At 41.8% G+C, this 22262-nt stretch overlaps 1 protein-coding gene across 1 annotated transcript in view; it reads right to left on the bottom strand.

Annotated features, from left to right (window-relative positions):
- PDGFRB (platelet derived growth factor receptor beta) overlaps positions 1–22262 on the bottom strand; it is a 132593-nt gene that overhangs the window by 18510 nt on the left and 91821 nt on the right. The window contains exons 12-16 of the mRNA XM_069763587.1: positions 21893–22025; positions 5479–5583; positions 5279–5389; positions 2220–2373; positions 510–673 (exon numbers count right to left, since the gene is read on the bottom strand). Of these exons, the coding sequence (XP_069619688.1) occupies positions 510–673; positions 2220–2373; positions 5279–5389; positions 5479–5583; positions 21893–22025 (667 nt within the window). The remainder of the gene's footprint in view (positions 1–509; positions 674–2219; positions 2374–5278; positions 5390–5478; positions 5584–21892; positions 22026–22262) is intronic.

Here is a 22262-nt window from a genome sequence, read left to right as displayed (position 1 = left end):
GACATATCTTGAAGGATATTCCTTTCAAAATGCCCTGTATATTTGTCTGCTCGGGATTCTCCTCTATTAGCCAAATTGCAGGGGAATAAAGTAGATCTTTTTCTAGAAGGCCAAGCCCAGAATCTGTAACATGTGACTTTGAAATGTATGTCTGGCCATAGTTTACCCTGCTGGTAATGGGATTATTTTTTTTTGTTTAATTGAACCTGGGTGAATTAAGTAGTATATGAACCAGCAATTAAAAAGGGCTTGTGAAGCAGAAGCAGCTCCTTAAATTAATTATTACTTAAAAGAAAAGCTACAACCAAAGACTGAGTCTGGGGATACGCATTCATGAATGATGGTCGAACCCACCAGTGGGACCAGATAATGGTGTTGCTAGTCTTGGAAAAAATAGACCATTTCTTCCAATCCTGTAGCTCTCCCTTATATGTTTGTGCACTGGTTTTAAACTTTTGAGATATATTCTAAAAATCTGAATTGATTGTTGTCCTTAATGTGATACTGACCAGAATTGGAGTAATGTCCTAGTTCATAGGTGGTTCCATAGTTGCAAGGTTCTATCTCAGCATATTTGATTTCATCCTTAAGGTCAAGCATTGGCACATAGTAAATGTCGTCCTTGCTCATGTCCATGTAACCACCATCACTTTCTACTGAAACTGAGATGTGACTGAAAAGAAAAGATGAGAGATCAGAATACTGAGAGTAGGAAGAAAGTTAGCTTGGGTGTGGTTGACACATCAGCTGGCGGCTTATCTCAGGAAGAACAATGCAAGTGGCAGTCCGCAATTCGACATGTGGCATTGACCATCAGTCGGCTGGCACCCACATACACATTAGACTGTCAGATGAACCTGTCGACATTGGCCGGTCGGCCAACACAAGTCTAAGCTTTAGATTTGGACTTTTATTGGTGGAAACAAGGATCCAGAAAGGTAATTATTTTTGCTATTCAAGCTCTTTGTTTCCGTTAAAAATGAACTGCACCAAATATATGTCCCAACTGATTATCTCTCCTTACCTTCGCTCTTAGAGTGACATATCCTGAAATGAATGGAAGAAGACAACAACTGTAGATGGATATGGTATATGTACATATATGTGTTCCAGCCTCCGGCTGTGAAGTGAATTGCACCCTCCCAAGGTTTTTGGCAACATGTTCGATTAATGTATTGTATTTGGATTGTGAGAAATTGTAGTCCTTCACAAAATTTGCAGAAAAATATGATCAGGTGCATCTGTATGAGACACTTTCAGACAAGCTGATCGTAGATGGTCATGGTTAAAAATTATTTATGGCAGGTCTTAGGAGTTGTCTGCCTTTGATGGGGAAGGTCTAATGGTGTAATTTATTGACTATGAGGCATTCTGGTTTTTTTTTCCTAGTGTTCTAATTTTTATTTGGTCCAAAGAAGGTTAATATTCTAAGAACCTGATATATAATCTAATAAACATTTTAATACTATTTTTGTATAACCACAAAAATGTAAACGTTGTTCTGAACTGGTTAGGCCATACGGTCATTTTTATGCTGGAACTAACAAATCAGGATGTTTAATGAAGCGCTCCTCCTCTTCCTCCCATTAAAGTTTTTATCCCCTTAATATATTGCAGTCATCATATTATACAGCACTGTGTACTTACACACTATGACATCATGTGATTAAAAACTGACTAGCTTAATCCTTCTAATCTCTATGTAGAAACAGGAGGTTAATTTTCCCTGTATGAGTCATAAGTTTCTGCAAAAGTCCCTGACAGAGGGGGAATCAGAGCAGCTGGGTCAGGAGTTGAAGAGGGGAATGATAAATGCAGGGGAAAGAGACTTCCTGTTTCTACATAGAGCAGATAAAAGAGAAGAATTAGCTGGGTAGAAGCGCAAAATGAGCAATTGTAAGTACACAGTGCTATATGATATGATGACTGCAATATATTAAGAGGATAAAAACATTGATGGAAGTGCGTCTTTAAGTCAAGCCCCCAACCACTTGGAATGCCAAAAACTGTCCCAGAACACCCACTTCTGGACAGGATATACATAAATACTAACCCTTTCTGGCCCAGTGGAACTGGGAAATCCAGGGTTAGTTAGCAACTAAGAGATATGTTACAAATGAAAAACTCAAAATGTGTCCACTAGTCTTCCATTCATTTCACACATGCAAAGTTTTCCAGGGTCAAAGCCAATGTGTACAGTTTACGAACATAGGTTCTACCTTGACAACCTTTCCCCCGTGGAGGCATTACTGTAGACTTCGTTTTCCTTCCGGCTCCTTTCAGCATAGTATTGGAGAAAGGTATGCTTGTTTTTATGTAGATAATCCACAAGATCTCCGTATCGGCAATATTCTGTAACTATATATATAGGCCCTAATAAAAAAAAATGTAAAAGTTATAATCTAGAAGACATAGTTTGAGTGTTTTTAGCTTTAGATGATGAAGATGTTTTCTCCAAATAAATGTAGTCTGTCCTCATTTTGGTTCAGGGTGCCGGAAGCACAGCATAGAAAAGGACACCCCAGCTCACTATGTGTTATGAAGCCTTACTGAGCGTTCATATCAGGGAGCTTGTTAGGAATAGCTGTCGGCCGAAAGATTGTTTGCCTGACACCTATTAGTTATGTATGGCAATCTTAAAAGTGTTCTCCATGAATGGAAGAAAAAAAGAAAAATAACAGAAATGTAAATTCAAATATATTCTTAATTACTTTTAATTAGCAAATCACAATTTTGTTGTCAAAAGAATAAGTACTCTAAAATGGCTGCCATCTTGTTACATCTGGTTGAAACCAGTCATAGAATGTTAATAGGACAGGAACGTGTGCAGTAGGAAACTGTTGACCTTGAGATAGCTTGACAGCGAATGGCATAAAGTGTCCCCAGGTCACAGTAGTTATTTGAAGACAATGTGGACAGCAGTGTGAGCAGCCCCTTCTTACATCAGCACCCTTGGTATCTCCAGAAATGGGTCAGATAGACAGAGTGTACAGCAGTATGAGCAGCTCCTTCTTACCTCAACACCACTGGTATCTCCAGAATTAGATCAGACATGATGGACAGCAGAATTAGACCTGACAGAGATGAGCCACGGTGTGAGCAGCCTCTTCTTACATCAGCAACACTGGTATTTCCAGTATTAGATCAGATAGACAGGGTGGACAGCAGTGTGAGAGGACCCCTTTTACCTCAACACCACTGGTATCTCCAGAATTAGATCAGACAGGACGGACAGCAGAATTAGACCTGACAGAGATGAGCCACGGTGTGAGCAGCCTCTTCTTACATCAGCAACACTGGTATTTCCAGTATTAGATCAGATAGACAGGGTGGACAGCAGTGTGAGAGGACCCCTTTTACCTCACACCACTGGTATCTCCAGAATTAGATTAGATAGACATGGTGGACAGCAGTGTGAACAGTCTATTCTTACCTCAGCACTCATGGTATCTCCAGTATTAGATCAGATAGACAGGGTGGACAGCAGTGTAAGCAGCTTCTTCTTACCTCAGCATCCGTTGTATCTCCAGAATTAGATCAGATAGACAAGGTGGACAGTAGTGTAAGCAGCATCTTCTTACCTCAGCATCCGTTGTATCTCCAGAATTAGATCAGATAGACAGAGTGGTCAACAGTGTGAGCAGGCTCTTCTTACTTCAGTAACCCCGGTAAATCCAGAATTAGATCAGATAGACAGGATCTACAGCAGTGTGAACAGTCTCTTCTTACGTCAGCGCTTCTGGCATCTCCAGTATTAGAACAGAGGTGGACAGAAGTGTGACAGCGTCTTTCCTCAGCACCACTGGTACTTCCAGTATAAGATCAGACAGACAGGGTGGACAGCAGTGTGAGGAATCTCTTCTTATCTCAGCACCCCTGGTATCTCCAGAATTAGATCAGATAGACAGGGTGGACAGCAGTGTGAGGAATCTCTTCTTATCTCAGCAACCCTGGTATCTACACAATTAGATCACATAGACAGAGAGGACAGCAGTGTGAACAGCCTCTTCTCACCTCTGCACTTTTGGTATCTCCAGTATTAGATAAGAGGTGGACAGAAGTGTTGCCAGCTTCTTCTTATCTCAACACCACTGGTAAGGGTACCGTCACACTATACGATTTACCTACGATCACGACCAGCGATATGACCTGGCCGTGATCGTAGGTAAATCGTAGTGTGGTCGCTGGGGAGCTGTCACACAGACCGCTCTCCAGCGACCAAGATGCCGAGGTCCCTGGGTAACCAGGGTAAACATGGGGTAACTAAGCGCAGGACCGCGCTTAGTTACCCGATGTTTACCCTGGTTACAAGCGTTAAACTAAAAAAAAACAAACAGCACATACTTACATTCTGGTGTCCGTCAGGTCCCTTGCAGTCTGGTTCCCGCACTCAGTGACTGCCGGCCGTAAAGTGAAAGTGAAAGCACAGCCGCTGTGCTCTGCTTTCACTTTACGGCCGGCAGTCACAGTGCTGGAAGCAGACTGCAAGGGACCTGACGGACACCAGAATGTAAGTATGTGCTGTTTGTTTTTTTTTAGTTTAACGCTTGTAACCAGGGTAAACATCGGGTAACTAAGCGCGGTCCTGCGCTTAGTTACCCGATGTTTACCCTGGTTACAAGCGAACGCATCGCTGGATCGCATCGCTAGATCGCTAGATCGGTGTCACACACACCGATCTAGCGATGACAGCGGGAGATCCAGCGATGAAAGAAAGTTCTAAACGATCTGCTACGACGTACGATTCTCAGCAGGATCCCTGATCGCTGCTGCGTGTCAGACACAGCGAAATCGTAACGATATCGCTGGAACGTCACGAATCGTACAGTCGTAGCGATCGAAATGTTATAGTGTGACGGTACCCTAAGTCAAGTATTAGATCAGAATATCCCCTCTTTAGCATAGCTCCCTACCCATGAAGAATGGGCGGGAGCTTCCTACTCACGAAGAATGGGCGGGAGCTTCCTACCCAAGAAGAATGGGCGGGAGCTTCCTACTCACGAAGAATGGGCGGGAGCTTCCTACTCACGAAGAATGGGCGGGAGCTTCCTACTCACGAAGAATGGGCGGGAGCTTCCTACTCACAGGCTCCTGCTCTACTAACACAGTCGGACAGGTTCTATCAGTGTAACAAGATGGCTTCCATTTTAATCTACTATAGGGATTACCTCCCTACATAAAACTAGTACTTTTTGCTAAGTAAAAGCGTTTAGGAATTTATTGATAATGATATTTTATTTTATCAGCTGACATTTCAACAATGCAAACCTAGATTTACCTGCTTTGGTGCAAGCAGCCAACAAATTGACAATATTTAAGTGCGGTCCCAGATGGCTCATAATCTTCAGTTCTGACATTAGTGCCTGTTTCTCGCTGCTCCGAGCAGTGGCTGCGAGAAAAATGGAATATACAAAAAAAAAATTTTAAAATAATTTTTAAAAATCTATAATCCCAGCCATAAAATTTTATAACACTCACATTTCAGCATTTTTACAGCTACTTTTGTGGTTGACTGAGCGTGTCCTAATCCGTGAGCCGTAGCTTCTACAACTCTGCCAAATGCTCCAGAGCCAAGTGTTCGGCCTGAAAATAAAAAGAAACTGAATTATTATGACAACTGCATATTTTATGATAACACTTCTTGTATAAATGTCTGTATATTTGTGTTTTGGGCTTAACCAGTTCCAGACTAACGAGTATTTATAGCAAAATGAGAACTGTGCCGTCACTGGATTCTTCGCCGGGGGTGTACACAGAAATCACAGAGCGCTCAGTATGGGGCCTACTTCACACTGACAAAGTTAACATCAACCATTCAATTTTATTCCCAAAATTCTGATTATTATTTTTGTTTTTAAAGATTTATTTATAAAACTATTTTTCTGACTTGATCAATTATGTAGTATCAGCTGGATGCAGCCACCACTAGAGGGAGCCAGCCTATCTCCTGTGGGAACAAAGGGTTAGGCATGTTAAATTCAACATGCCTAATCCTTCCATTACCAATATCTAAGATGGGGTGGTGAGGGAAGAGTCAGAACATCGTTACATACATTAGACGGGCTGGGCCGATGGTAATTAAGAGGGTCATGAGGGTGAAAACAAGTTAATACTTATCCACAGGATAGGAGACAACTTGTTAAACAGTTGGGATTTGGTTGCTGCGACCCAAAGAGAATGAATGGAGACATCTTGTGACAACGGATTAAAATTCTCTGTCGGGGCTTCCAGTTCCAGGTCCTAGTGGTGGGACACTCACCGTCTGTGCAAAAGGTGCAAATTGTCTCTTCAGAGAGGAAGAGGGCTAGAACTCTAGCTCCACCTATTGGAAGCAGACGATATTGACTTTTAGGATCGCTGCTTCCAATAGGTGGCGCTAGAGTTTTAGTCCTGTTCCACTCTGAAGAGACAATTTACTTATTTCATCTCCCAGAGGAGCATGCATGGCCTATAAGTCTCCTCACACTGACATGACAGGCATGGCTCTCATTTTTATGGGTAGAACATAATTTGGAAAATTATTTCGGAAAATAAGAGACCTGGCACAGAAGACCGGAACGTAATATTAATAGACATTAGATACAAAAAATAGTTAAGGACTTATATCTCTACTTTGACTTTTAAGAGTAATTGCCCTATATTTATTCCACGTATTCAGCTGGTTAAAGAAAAGTGCTGAATTTTTCCTACACTTTTCTATGGAAACTTTGCCGAAACGAGACCTTACACAGTTCACTGACTGTCGGGGCGTTTGCCTTTTTTGCGAAATAATAAGAAAAATGTATTGGAAGGAATAAAATGCAATTAATGAATGAGCGCAATGGACCAATGCCGGCAACCAGAGGGCATGAAGAAAAGATGCGGTCCAATATAATGATTACAATACATCAGGCAGGACACGTGGATGCGTAATGACAGCGATGAAGTGCCATTGTCTACGCTCGCACCATTAACATTGGAAAGGATGACATTCGGGCTGAACGCAATATGTTCTTATAAAGGGGTAATGATCTGCACATGGAAATGCAATGGTGGCCATCACAGGGAAATCGAAGAAAACAAGATTCAGACAAATGTAGTCAAGTTTTAGAGAATATGCCCTATTGTGACTTTTGGAATATGGGTAGATCAGTGTTCCCCAAGTCCGGTCCTCAAGAGCCACCAACAGGTCATGTTTTCAGGATTTCCTTAGTATTGCACAGGTGATGGAATTAATGCCTGTGCAGGTGATGCAATTATCGCCTGTGCAATACTAAGGAAATCCTGAAAACATGACCTGTTGGTGGCTCTTGTGGACCGGACTTGGGGAACTCTGGGGTAGATGGATCTGTGTAGGCCATAAACCCCGGGCACACACCCACACAAGCTCTTACCACATAGTCCTTATACAGAGCATAGTCTAGGCTTTCTCGAAAGTTCTTTTTGACCCCTCTATCTCTATGAATGTTGGCCAAGGCAAGGTGGTTTGTCGGTGTTCTTCATGCCCTAGTTAGGCCTCCAGCTACTGCCCTGTATTATCATTTACAGCTAAATTCTCATATACTTTACATACCCTCAACCTTCTTGAGGACTCAAAAATATTGTATCTTCTGGGCTTCATTATCCAATTTCTCTGCTTACAATGTGAGGCCGTAATGGGCCCTACCGTAAAACGGAGGCCGACATGCCTGGGTTTGGGGCGGGAAATGAAGTCAATAAGCGGATTAGGTACAGGAAGGGTTAAGAAAAGGGGGGTGACATCAAAGTTGGCCGGACTAAGTGGGAGGAGGGGGGATTTTATAAGGTGACGACCTTTAGAGGGGGAGCAGCCATTATAGGCACAGCCCAAAGGGAAGCAATCTCCCACCCATCTCTCCTGCCTTTATTATTGGGCACTTTTCGATGTGGGATTTGGATCTGGAAATGGGGACAATATTGTATGAATTGTCATTTTGTGATCTTTCAATCTTTATGCCACAGTAGTGTGGCTGGGGGAAGGGGTCCTCAAAGATGGTGGATGTGGTTAATGGCGGATATCATAAAAGGATCTCAACCCCCCCAAGTGGACTTCATTAAGTGGTGGCGGGTAGTGTAAGTCCAAAGATAAGGGCTAAAAAAGGCCCATGGGAAATGGACTATATTAAAAGCCAGGGCTGTTAATCTCTTCATGACGTATGCCATACATCTTTCTCGGCAGATGATGGTTGATTTAGTTAGCCATCATGTGCCTTTAAAAGCTGCGAGTGGATCAGAGCTCCACCGCGACTGTTAACTTGTTATATACCGCTGTCAATCTCTGACAGCTGCATATAACACGCGCAAGCAGAGGGCTTGGAAAATGGCGACAAAATAAAAGGTTTTTTTTTTAACAATTTCCAACTTTATTTTTTTCAATGGGAAGAGGGTCATGTGACACATCAAACTTATTGAGAATTTCACAAGAAAAACAATGGTGTGCTTGGTTTTAACGTAACTTTATGCTTTCATGAGTTATTTACAAGTTTATGACCACTTATAAAATGTGTTCAAAGTGCTGCCTATTGTGTTGGATTGTCAATGCAACCCTCTTCTCCCACTCTTGACACACTGATAGCAACACCGCAGAAGGAATGCTAGCACAGGCTTCCAGTATCCGTTGTTTCAGATGCTGCACATCTCGTATCTTCACAGCATAGACCACCACATTATGGGTGTCAGGTCCGAGCATTCCTACATGAACAGTTTCCAGGAAAGTGGATTGGTCGTCGTGGGCCAGTTGAATGGCCACCAAGGTCTCCCGATCTGACCCCCTTAGACTTTTATCTTTGGGGTCATCTGAAGGCTATTGCCTATACTGTGTAGATACGAGATGTGCAGCATCTGAAACAACGGATACTTGAAGCCTGTGCTAGCATTTCTTCTGCGGTGTTGCTATCAATGTGTCAAGAGTGGGAGAAGAGGGTCGCATTGACAATCCAACACAATGGGCAGCACTTTGAACACATTTTATAAGTGGTCATAAACTTGTAAATAACTCATGAAAGATTAAAGCTACGTTAAAACCAAGCACACCATTGTTTTTCTTGTCAAATTCTCAATAAGTTTGATGTCACATGACCCTCCTCCCATTGAAAAAAATAAAGTTGGATCCAAAATGGCCGACTCCAAAATGGCCGCCATGGTCACCACCCCTCCCATATACTAATATGCCACAAACAGAAAGCTAATATCACTAACCATTCCCATTGTATTTAGGTGTATCCATATAAATGGCCCACTCTGTATATTGCAAACTGGCAGAACTGCAGCGCAGCACAATATTGGAGATCATCATTGCTTAGTGAGCAGTGACACCTACAGGTGGAAATCAAATATACACAAAGGCTGGGAATAAAAGAGAAGCTAAGAAAAATAGTTTCAAATACCTTATTAGGGAGTTCACTGAGTCGAAGGGCTCACACCAGCGTATAACACGGCCGAGTGCTACCCTATGCTCCACCAGATAGTGCTCGGCACAGTGTTATATTATGGGGCAGTGCAGATCTGCAATTGGCAGAGAGACTCGGCTCACATGCTCCTATACAAGACTGTGGGTGCGTGTGGAATATCGGACTGCAGTCGGATGATATCTGAGTACAGTTCGATTTTCGCAGCCTCACAGAATGAAAAAGATGGAGAAATTTTTTTCTCCATCTTCTCATTTGAGACACTCTGATCTCACTCTGGTCATGATCTAGTCACACTCTGGTCGCACTCTGATCACACTCTGGTCACACTCTTATCACACTCTGATCGTACTCTGGTCAAATTCTGTCACGCTCTGATCACATTCTGGTCACACTCTGATCACACTCTGGTCACGATCTGGTCACACTGGTCACACTCTGGTCGTATTCTGATCACACTCTGGTCGTACTCTGGTCGTACTCTGGTCACACTCTGGTCACATTCTGGTCACACTCTGATCACATTATGGTCACACTCTGATCACACTCTGGTCACATTCTGTCACACTCTGATCACATTCTGGTCGTACTCTGGTCACATTCTGTCACACTCTGATCACATTCTGGTCACACTCTGATTACACCCTGGTCGTACTCTGATCACACTCTGGTCACGATCTGGTCACACTATGGTCACACTCTGGTCGTACTCTGATCACACTGGTCACACTCGGTCACACTCTGGTCACACTCGATCACATTCTGATCACACTCTGGTCGTACTCTGGTCACACTCAGTCACACTCTGATCACATTCTGGTCACACTCTGATCACATTCTGGTCATACTCTGATCACACTGGTCATATTCTGGTCACACTGTGATCACACTCTGGTCATACTCTGATTACACTCTGATCATACTCTGGTCATGATCTGGTCACACTCTGGTTACACTCTGATCACACTCTGGTCACACTCTGATCACACTCTGGTCATACTCAGATGACACTCTGGTCACACTCTGGTCATGATCTGGTCACACTCTGATCACACTCTAGTCACACTCTGGTCATGATCTGGTCACACTCTGGTCGTACTCTGATCACACTCTGGTTGTACTCTGGTAACACTCTGGTCGTAGTCTGGTCACACTCAGTCACACTCTGATCACACTCTGATCACACTCTGGTCACACTCTGGTCACACTCTGGTCACACTCGGTCACACTCTGATCACATTCTGGTCATACTCTGATCACACTCTGGTCATGATCTGGTCACACTCTGATCACATTCTGGTCACACTCTGATCACATTCTGGTCCTACTCTGGTGCACTCTGATCACACTGGTCACATTCTGGTCACACTCTGATCACATTCTGGTCACACTCGGTCACGCTCTGATCACATTCTGGTCACACTCTGATCATACTCTGGTCATACTCTAATCACACTCTGATCACACTGGTCACATTCTGGTCACACTGTGATCACACTCTGGTCATACTCTGATTACACTCTGATCACACTCTGGTTGTACTCTGATCACACTCTGGTCATGATCTGGTCACACTCTGGTCACACTCTGATCACACTCTGGTCACACTCGGTCACACTCGGTCACACTCTGATCACATTCTGGTCATACTCTGATCACAATCTGGTTGTACTCTGATCACACTCTGGTCATGATTTGGTCACACTCTGATCACACTCTGGTCACACTCGGTCACACTCTGATCACACTCTGGTCATACTCTGATCACACTCTGGTTGTACTCTGATCACACTCTGGTCATGATCTGGTCACACTCGGTCACACTCTGATCACATTCTGGTCACACTCAGATCACATTCTGGTCGTACTCTGGTCGCTCTCTGATCACACTGGTCACATCCAGATCACACTGTGATCACACTCTGATCACACTCTGGTCATACTCTGACTACACTCTGATCACACTCTGGTCATACTCTGACTACACTCTGATCACACTCTGGTTGTACTCTGATCACACTCTGATGACACTGGTCACATTCTGGTCACACTGTGGATCACATTCTGATCACACTGTGGTCTTACTCTGATTACATTGCACTGTGATCACACTCTGATCACACTTTGGTTGTACTCGGATTACACTCTGGTCACACTCTGATCACACTCTGGTCGTACTCTGTTTACACTCTGATCACACTCTGATCACAATTTGGTCGTACTCTGTTTACACTCTGATCACATGCTGGTCACACTAAGATCATATGCTGCTCACAGCCTGATCACATTCTGATCACACTCTGGTCTTAAGGTACCGTCACATTAAGCGACGCTGCAGCGATATAGACAACGAGCCGATCGCTGCAGCGTCGCTGTTTAGGTCGCTAGGAGACATCAAACACTGTAACAGCAGAACGATGCAGGAGCGATCCAGTGACTCACTTATCGTTCTCGCTGGTTGTTCGCTCCATGGAAAAACATTGCAGGCATCGTTGCTTTTGCTGTCAAACATGACGAATCACGCCGACCTGACGACCAAATAAAGTTCCGGACTTTCAGCGACGACCAGCGATGTCACAGCGGGATCCTGATCGCTGCTGCATGTCAAACACAACGAGATCGCTATCCAGGACGCTGCAACGTCACGGATCGTTGTCGTTCTCGTTGGCAAGTTGCTTAATGTGACGATACCTATACTCTGGCCAGAGTGTTTGATCAGAGTGTCATTTGCATAATTTACCCGATTGTCTTTGATGAGAGATTCTATGGCCACCTGCCCTTATGAAGATCAATGTTTGCTTTTTATGTTGTCTATGACCTTAACATTACAGTGTACAATCATTATTGTTATTTAAATGCATGGGCTAAAATAATATTTTGTAATTGGGTTTTATTACACATGTTGCCCCCTTTGCCTTCTGCAGCCTGTGTGTTGCACTTTCCATCGTTGGCTGAGAATCCATCAGGGAGCTTGTTCTGAGGGTCTAATAGGAGAGCTCGGAAAACTTTTATCTGTCTTTTTCCTCTCAGCTGATTTATGAGCACAAACCACATCAAAGTTGAATGTGCAGAAAAACAATGAACCTGTAAAACTTAAAAGATGCAATATTTTTCATGAAAACTTAGTTTAAAAAATTATTTTTGGTTTCAAATACATGAATTTAAGAAAAAAACAAAAGGACAATTAAAGGGGTTGTTCACTATATGTCCAAAGGAGGAGACAGTGAGGCCATAACAACCCCACTTGAGCCCCGGGAATGCGAGTGCTGACACCGCTGGAACGGCACCGGCACGGGAGGTGAGTATAGGTGTCACGATCCATTTTTGGATCTGTGGCAGATTAAAACTTTTTTCCTTTCTAGCCATCGGGGGTTAATGTTTTTTTCTCAGTTGCCTGCTGGTGTAATTGCATTGTTGCTGGGTCAGCTGATGTGGGTGGTGACCACTCCCACATCCTTTAAAAGGTCACCTGATGCACCAGCTGTTAGTTCATTCTGCAGCGGCCTTGTTGGGAGAAGGAGCTTTCTGGGAGCAGTGGTTCCACAGCTGTGTTGGAGTTATCTGGTGTCGTTATCTTTAATACCTTGTCCCTTTCAGTGTCTGTCTTACCTTACCTTGTGTTGTCTTAGTGCAGCGGTGGAACCGGTGTTCTCACTTGCCAATACCCTACTTAGGGATAGGAGCAGGGCGAGTGAGGGTTTAGGTATCCTGGTCGGTGACGGGTTGAAAGAACCCATATAGGGATGTTAGTGAGAGCAGGGCACATCCTCAGGTGAGCGCAGGAGGTGTCCATTCCCCGTTTCCTACCGACAGGGCTCACCGTTAAAGTTTCTCTGGTGTCCCCTGGTGCGTTGTGCCGTCTGGTGACGACCAATCGTGAGGTCGTGTCACACCGCTTCAGTAACATTGTGACAATAGGCGTAATTATTTTATTGGAGCCAAACGTGGGGAATGACAAGGGCTGGTCCTATTAGTGGGCAACTCCTTTAAGGTTTCTAACTAAAGGAGTGTAGGGATCCTCCTTAAAATGTATAGATGTAGAAAAATTTTAAGAAGTTGTCCACTACTTGGACAACTTTTGTCATACCCCACACTTGGTCCCCATAAAATAATATAGTCTACACTCATCTCCCGTGCTGGTGCCGTTCCCACGGTGTTGACGTTTTGTCTCCCGGAGCTCCCGTGTGGTTGTTGTAACACGTTACCCCAGCGCCCAATCAGGGCTGGCGTCACTGTCCCCGCCTCCTGTAGAACTGAGCAGGAACAGGAAGTTCGAGATCAACTGCAGCCTGGACTTCCTCTTCATGCTCGATGTTTCTGAAGTCGGAGACAGTGAGGATAGTGCTGATTGGGCGCCGCCATCAGATGTAACAACAGCAGCACCAGAGCCCTGAGACCACAAGTACCGACACAGAGGGGACGGCACTGGCACGGGAGATGAGCATAGGCTTTAATATTTTATGAGGATCAAACATTTGGAAAATGTCATCACAATGTGCTATTATAATTCTGAATTTTTCAATTGGTGTGCTGCCTCCAGTTTTTCTATCTATCTATCTATCTATCTATCTATCTATCTATCTATCTATCTATCTATCTATCTATCTACAGCTCTGTCATGGGCAGCCCAATCTCCAGACCTGGACCCCATTGAAAACCTCTGGAATGTAATCAAGAGGATGATGGATAGTCACAAGCCATCAAACAAAGAAGAACTGCTAACATTTTTGCGCCAGAAGCCGTGTGGAAGACTGGTGGAAAGCATGCCAAGACGCATGAAAGCTGTGATTAATAATCATGGTTATTCCACAAAATAAATATCTATCTATTATCTATCTACTAATATCTATCTATTATCTAAATATCTATCTATCATCTATATATCTATTATCTATTTATCTTCTATCTATTATCTATCTATCTATCTACCTATCTATCTATCTATCTATCTATCTATCTATCATCTATCTATCTATCTATCTATCTATCTATCTATCTATCTATCTATCTATCTATCTATCTATCTATTATCTATTTATCTTCTATCTATTATCTATCTATCTATCTATCTATCTACCTATCTATCTATCTATCTATCTATCTATCTATCTATCTATCATCTATCTATCTATCTATTTATCTATCTATCTATCTATCATCTATCTATCTATCTATCTATTTATCTATCTATCTATCTATCTCTCTATCTATCATCTATATATCTATTATCTATTTATCTTCTATCTATTTATCTATCTATCTATCTATCTATCTATCTATCTATCTATCTATCTATCATCTATCTATCTATCTATCTATCATCTATCTATCTATCTATCTATTTATCTATCTATCTATCTATCTCTCTATCTATCATCTATATATCTATTATCTATTTATCTTCTATCTATTTATCTATCTATCTATCTATCTATCTATCTATCTATCTATCTATCTATCTATCTATCTATCTATCATCTATCTATCTATCTATCTATCATCTATCTATCTATCTATCTATTTATCTATCATCTATCTATCTATCTATCTATCTATCTATCTATCTATCATCTATCTATCTATCATCTATCTATCTATCTATCTATCTATCTATCTATCTATCTATCTATCTATCTATCTATCTATCTATCTATCTATCTTATGTGGTACACTATGACTCTATTACCATACATTATACTTTACACATATGGCGTTTCCTGTGAAATGTAACACTCAGAGCTATCGCTGATCTGGGGTTTTGGAGCAATGGTCGTGTGCAGATCTCGTCTGGATGTGATATTAAGTGATGACAAGTGTGGCCAACGTGTGAAGTGAAATATATGCACAGGAGTTGGTTGTTATATGTATATTCTGTGCTCATTCAACCTATAAAATCTAATAGGGTAGGCTCTAAATATAGATATACGTTCATAGAAATGTAAGCAGTCATGGACAAAATTGTTGGCACCTTGAAATTGTTCCAGAAAATGATTCTAATTACACGTGCTTAGTTATACAGATGTTTATTTCCTTTGAGTGTATTGAAACAAACGAAAAAAAAAACAGAAAAAAGGCAAATTGGACATAATTTCACACAAAACTCCAAAAATGGGCCGGACAAAACTGTTTGCACCCTCAAGTTAATATTTGATTGCAGGCCCTTTGGAATAAAAAATTGCAATCCATCACTTCCTATAACCATCAACAAGCTTCGTAAAACTCTGAACTGGCATTTTAGACTGATCTTCTTTTGCAAACTGCTCCAAGTCTCTCATATTTGAAGGCGCCTTCTCCCAACAGCAATTTTAAGATCTCTCCACAGGTGTTTAATGGGATTAAGATACGAACTCATTGCTGGCCACTTCCATTTCTGTATGCTTCTTGAAGTTTGTTTGGGGTCACTGTCCTGCAGGGGCTTTCTGACACTGGGCACTACATTGAGACCCAAAATCCTTTGGTAATCTTCAGATTTCATGATGCCTTGCACACAGTCAAGGCACCCAGAGCTATACACAGGAAAACAACCCCCAAAAATCTTTGAACCTCCACCATATTTGACTGTAGGTAATGTGTTTTTTCTTTGCTCGTTTCTCTGTTTTCGGTAAACAGTAGAATGATGTGCTTTACCAAAAAGCTCTATCTTGGTCTCATCTGTGAATGAAACGCTTTTACAGAAGGATTGTGGCCGCACTCATGTACAAACTGTAGTCTAGAGTTTTTATGTCTCTGTGTCAGAAGTGGGGTTTTCCTGGGCCATAGCATTTCATTTCACTCAAATATCAATGGATAGATCTCGCTGACACTGATGCACCCTGAGCCTGCAGGATGGCTTGAAATTATTTGAAACTTGATAGTAGCTGCTTATCTACCATCTGGACAATCCTGCGTTGATACTTTTCATCAATTTTCTATGCCGTCCACGTGCAGGGAGACTACCTGGAGTGCCAAGGGTTTTAAACATCTTGATTTCTGTTCTCCATTTTTAGTGTGGCACACTCAGACACAATGCAAAGATTGAATAAACATCTCCCCTTTTTATCTGGTTTCAGGTGTGATTTTCATATTGCCCACACCTGTTACTTGCCACAGGTGAGTTTGAATAAGCATCACATGCTTAAAACAAAGTTGTTTACTCACAATTTTGGAAAGGTGCCAAAATTTGTCATGCCCAATTTTTGGGGTTGTGTGTGAAATTATGTCCAATTTGCCTTTTTTTCAGTTTTTTTGTGTTGTTCCATTACACAAAGGAAAATAAATGTGTATATAACAAAATGCGCAATTGCAATATTTTTTTGTTGAGATAAATACTTCATTTTCTTGAACAATTTCAAGGGTGGCAACACTTTTGGCTATTACTGTATCCATATACTGAATATGAAACAGGTTACTGAGTTAAATCCCTTTGCAAAGGCTATGGTCACCCTGAAGCTACGCCTCATCAGTGATATCGTTTTTCGGGATTGGATTGATCTATGCTGTACTGAGCATGCTTCAGTTGACAATTCTGACGCATGGTTGGAAGGTATTGCTGGGATTTGTTATTATACGTCAGACTCTGCAATACCTAAGTCAAGAGGTTAAAAGGAATCTGTCACCTGCTTTTTTCTACCCAATCTGAAATCAGCAAAATGTAGGGGCAGAGATCCTGATTCCAGTGATGTATCACTTAATATGGGCTGCTTGCCACAGATTTGATAAAATCACTGTTTTGCTGCAGATCTACCAGTCCTCTGAATGCTGAGCCCTGTGTAACCCCGCACCACTGATTGCCGGCTTTCTGTGTACACTATGCATAGGCAGAAAACTGCCAATCAGAGGCTGGGGGCGGGGTCGGACTACCTGATAGCAGGTATACTAGTCCTCTAGTGATAATCTCCTGCTGATAAAACACTAATTTTATGAAAACTAGAGCAAGCAGCTCAGTAAGTGACAAATCACTGGAGTCAGGGTCTCTGTCTCTACATTATGCAAATCTTAGACTAGGTGGCAAAAACCTATAGAGATATTCCTTTTAATACATATGGTTTTCCAATTCTTGCAGTCCGGCACTTGGTTCCAGCATACATTTGGTTCCTCTACTATATGAAGAGCACAGAATTATGAGACCCCTCTGATTACAAAGCAAATGATATATGTTATCGTTATTTATTTGGGGCCGTCTTTTTCAAGGTTCTCTACTATCAGTTGTATATACTTGATGACTGTCTGGTAAAATGACTCCACGTAATAGAACTTTTTTGTGCTTTTTCATGTTTGGCTTTACTCATTATGTGCTATTATAACTGTTAAATTCCATATTTATGGGCAGCAATCATTTACAAATGTTTTCCATTATCATGTAATACCCATTGTCACCACATGGGGACATAATTTGCCTTTCCATTCTCTTCTATTAGAAATGCCGGCACTTGGTGATAATGATAACTGGCTGCCTTTATTATACTATCTCCATCTCGCTGAACATAAAGGAGGACATTTGCATTCTCAGTCTACACTTCTACGCCGTCTCTGCGTCGATTGGCAGTAAAGTATAATTGGCAGCCTGCAGCAAAGTCACTAATGAGCGGGTAACAACTTGTAGAGAGCTGAGATTCCGGAACAGAGGTGGTGGTGACAGCTTTATTTTTTTTTTGACAATAATAAGAAATGAATATATAATGTACTGTTAAACCTGGCAGCACTGAATAGAGTCAGGTGATTGCAGTTATTTGGCATAAGTGTAGTATTGGCAATAGGCGACGGGCACAGTTATAAAAAAAAAAGTAATGAAATGCGTTAGCATGTCTATAAAAACGAGAGGCGATAAGGATCAGATCATGTACAATAGTCATGAATGGTAATAGAGCGGAAGTGTCTGTTATTTCAGAGTCTTAAAGAGGTTATTCTTCACCTGGGTAACAGATTCACTTTATTGCCCGGTTCCTATATTTAAAAGAGTTTCTCCCCAAATCATAATGCGGTCATAGTCTTCTGTACACACAGAATTTATCACGTGTGTCAATACAACTTGTTTTTAATCTACACTAACTTGCATCTATAACCCCTGTAATAATAACTTATTACAGGGGTTATAATTAATAACTCTGCTGCAGCTAATATTTTCAGTTGAGCATGCTCAGATGCACCTAATGACCCTGCCTAATAAAACATCTGACAGCCGGGCTTTAAACACAGCTCGGCTAAGCTATGCTGAAGATCACACTGATAACACCTACAGATTGACCTAATGACTCTGCCTATTTCATGAAAAACAGATGCATCTAATGACCCTGCCTAATAAAACTTCTGACAGCCGGGCTTTAAACACAGCTTGGTTAAACTATGCTGAAGATCACACTGATAACAGCTACAGATTGACCTAATGACTCTGCCTATTTCATGAAAAACAGATGCATCTAATGACCCTGCCTAATAAAATATCTGACAGTTTGGTTTTAAGCACAGCTCGGCTAAGCTATGCTGAAGATCACAATCATAATAGCTACAGTTTGACCTGATGACTCTGTCTATTTCATGAAAAACATATGCACCTAATGACCCTGCCTAATAAAACATCTGACAGCCGGGCTTTAAGCACAGCTCGGCTAAGCTATGCTGAAGATCACAATGATAATAGCTACAGTTTGACCTGATGACTCTGTCTATTTCATGAAAAACAGATGTCTCTAATGACCCTGCCTACTAAAATATCTGACAGTTTGGTTTTAAGCACAGCTCAGCTAAGCTATGCTGAAGATCACAATCATAATAGCTACAGCTTGACCTAATGACTCTGTCTATTTCATAAAAAACAGATGCACCTAGTGAACTTGCCTAATAAAACATCTGACAGCCAGGCTTTAAACATAGCTCGGCTAAGCTATGCTGAAGATCATAATCATAATAGCTACAATTTGACACAATGACTCTGTCTATTTCATGAAAAACAAATGCATCTAATGACCCTGCCTAAAAAAACATCAGACCGCCGGGCTTTAAGCACAGCTCGGCTAAGCTATGCTGAAGATCACAATGATAATGGCTACAGTTTGACCTAATGACTCTGTCTATTTCATGAAAAACAAATGCACCTAATGACCCTGCCTAACAAAAAATTCTGACAGCCGGGCTTTAAACACAGGTCGGCTAAGCTAGGCTGAAGATCACAATGATAACAGCTACAGTTTTACCTAATGAATCTGTCTATTTCATGAAAAACATCCATCTATCCTCACCCTCCTCTTCCTTGATTGACAGCCTTGGCTTTACAGCACCAGAAAACGGTTGATATAGATAGAAAACAAGTAGGTGGAAAGCTGCACTGAGTTGTTTAACCACGTGAAGAGTGCACTGAGCACCTGTGCTTGGTTTGAACAGTCTCATTTAAAATAATAATCACTGATTTTAACATGATATATTTGCAGGCAGTATTATCAATAGCAAAAAAGTAATGTAGAATATGATAAACGTATATTTTTACCTTACAGTTATAGCACACATATGCTTAGCTACGCTGACATTTACTGTGTGAACTAGGTGGGAGATTATTCCAGCGCCATATGTTTTTTAATCACATTTGTATAAATGCTAATATTGTATAACAGCACAGATGTTTCTGCCTTTTGGAGGCGATGTTGTGGCCTACATAGATAGGAGCTGGTACCTTCATGGTCCACTAGGAACCAGCAGTATTTGTCTTATCTCTGGTCATGTCGTATAAGAGCATGGTATGATCAGAGCCTTGGGGTACTTGGATCAGTGGCTGAAAAGGGCCCCTGTGTGCGGACAATATTTGGGCCCTTCACAGCCCAATAGCTCATCATAATACACCATTACACCTGCTTTAAAGGTGAAAATGGGCCCCATATTTTTTGGGGGTTGCACCAATGATATGTCCTCCCCTGACTTAGATATTACTTATTTTGATAGAGCAACAGAATACACAGGAGAAAGGAGGACATAGGATAGGAAAGAGTTAAGGAAAGAACTAGCCCAGTGGGTGGGAGCTAGTGTTAATAAAAGGGTAGCAGATAGTAAAGTGCAGTGTCATGGCCAGGTTTAGGTGCAGTGGGCTGCTAGAGGCAGCATGTATCAATCGTTCGAGGCAGTGGGAGGCCATGTCGATATCCCTGAAGGACATTCCGGTAATGTCTGTGGTCTAGGGCTCAGGCTAGGTACCAAGGAGCTGGCCTGGTCTTCTGAAATATTGAGGTCGGTGGACGTGGAATTATGTGGGAGGCAGATGGCCGGTCCCGAGACTGATGGAGTCAGTGGGCTTAAGGATAGTCCAGGACAAACGACTGACAGGGTTGAACTGTACTAAGGAAGGAAGAAACATGAAATGCTGTGCCCTACCCCACTTGTCACCACCTGATGAATGTGAACTGACCAGTAAACGTTTGCCTGATGTAAAGAACTTGGTGTCCCCTGAACTGTGTGCGGCGGCTCCTGAGGACAGAAACCTGGAGGCAGTGGAGGCCTGACAGTATGCTGGGGCTGGAACAACGTCTGTAAAGTGCCAGAGCGTAACCGGACAGCAGCTCGGTCATGACTACCGCTTTGGCGCACTTTATAGAGGTGCAACATTGCGCCCGCATGGTTCGCTGCTAAGACATGAACATCCTTGGAACAAGGGGACTAATAGAGCTCTCCTAAGTCCTGTTCCATTGTTTTTTAAAGGGTGATTCCGATCTTCATAATTGATATTTTCAGATAGGGCTTGAAAAAACAAGCACTTTTGCCAATTACTACTCATCCCAAATTTTCAGGCTTTCTTGAGATATTGACACTTTTCTACCTTTTTACAGCTTGTCGGCTAAGAGACGTCAGTCTGCTGTCATCTAGCTTGTTACCACTGCACTGAAGCCGGCAGGGATTAGGAGGAAACAACGTACTCCAGTGATCCTGCTTCAAAACAGCCCTTACAAACCCAACAGAAAAAGAGCTATCTGTCTATGAAGATGGGAATAACGCTTTATCTTGAGGATATTTGGATCGCTGAGCTAATAATGTTTTGGTTTCATTAACTATAAGATCCAGAAAACCATGAATTTAAAGTTGAAGGCCATGATGCTTCAAAGACCCTTTGGGATTGGTCAATCTCATTGACTACCATATCCAACGAAATACGTGTCCTATGTTTTATTAGGAAATTGTTATTTGTGGATTCCTTTGATTACTAAATTTAACAAGAGTTAAACCATAGAAGTAGATGACCTTCTTCATGATAAGGGTCATCTGTATGTTGAATGTGTGTCCAAGGTCTCCAGTGTACAAATAAATGTCATACAGCAATATCATGACCATAAAAAGACAAATTAAAAGATAAATTATCCCATCCAATAGTCTTATATCAGTTTTGACATGGCTCAAATTCATAAATGGGCTGTAAAATCCACACAACATCTCCAATTGGTCAAACATGTACCTTATGTGTTGTTGTTTGACCTAAGACCCAGAAAAGGTAAGACCCATTCCATCCAGCATGCAATGTAAGCTTCGGCAATTACCTAGAACTAGTTTGTCTCTCGAAATTTCCCAGCTTGAGTCATATGGAAGCTGTAGAGGATCCACGTAGATGTACTCATGTCCATCAGGGCTGATCGATTCAATCACCTTCCACCGAATTTCATATCGTGGTTTCTGCAGATTTAATAAGAAGTAAGCAATCTTTCATGTGAAATTTGGAAGTCATGATTGTGATTATTGGCATCACAAGTTGCTAGTCATGACTCATGATCATTGACATGACAACTTGCTGGTCATGATCATTGCCATCATAACTTATAGAGTTTTCGATAGTTTATCGGAATTGGAATTTGAGAAGGTTAAGCGATTGGCCCATATTTCTTTCTGTCTGGAGAAGGAATTAAACATATT

This window comes from Ranitomeya imitator, chromosome 4 (assembly GCF_032444005.1).
Source record: "Ranitomeya imitator isolate aRanImi1 chromosome 4, aRanImi1.pri, whole genome shotgun sequence".
Lineage (NCBI taxonomy): Eukaryota > Metazoa > Chordata > Amphibia > Anura > Dendrobatidae > Ranitomeya > Ranitomeya imitator.
Note: the sequence above shows the minus strand (reverse complement) of the source record. Positions and strands in the feature narration are given on the sequence as shown.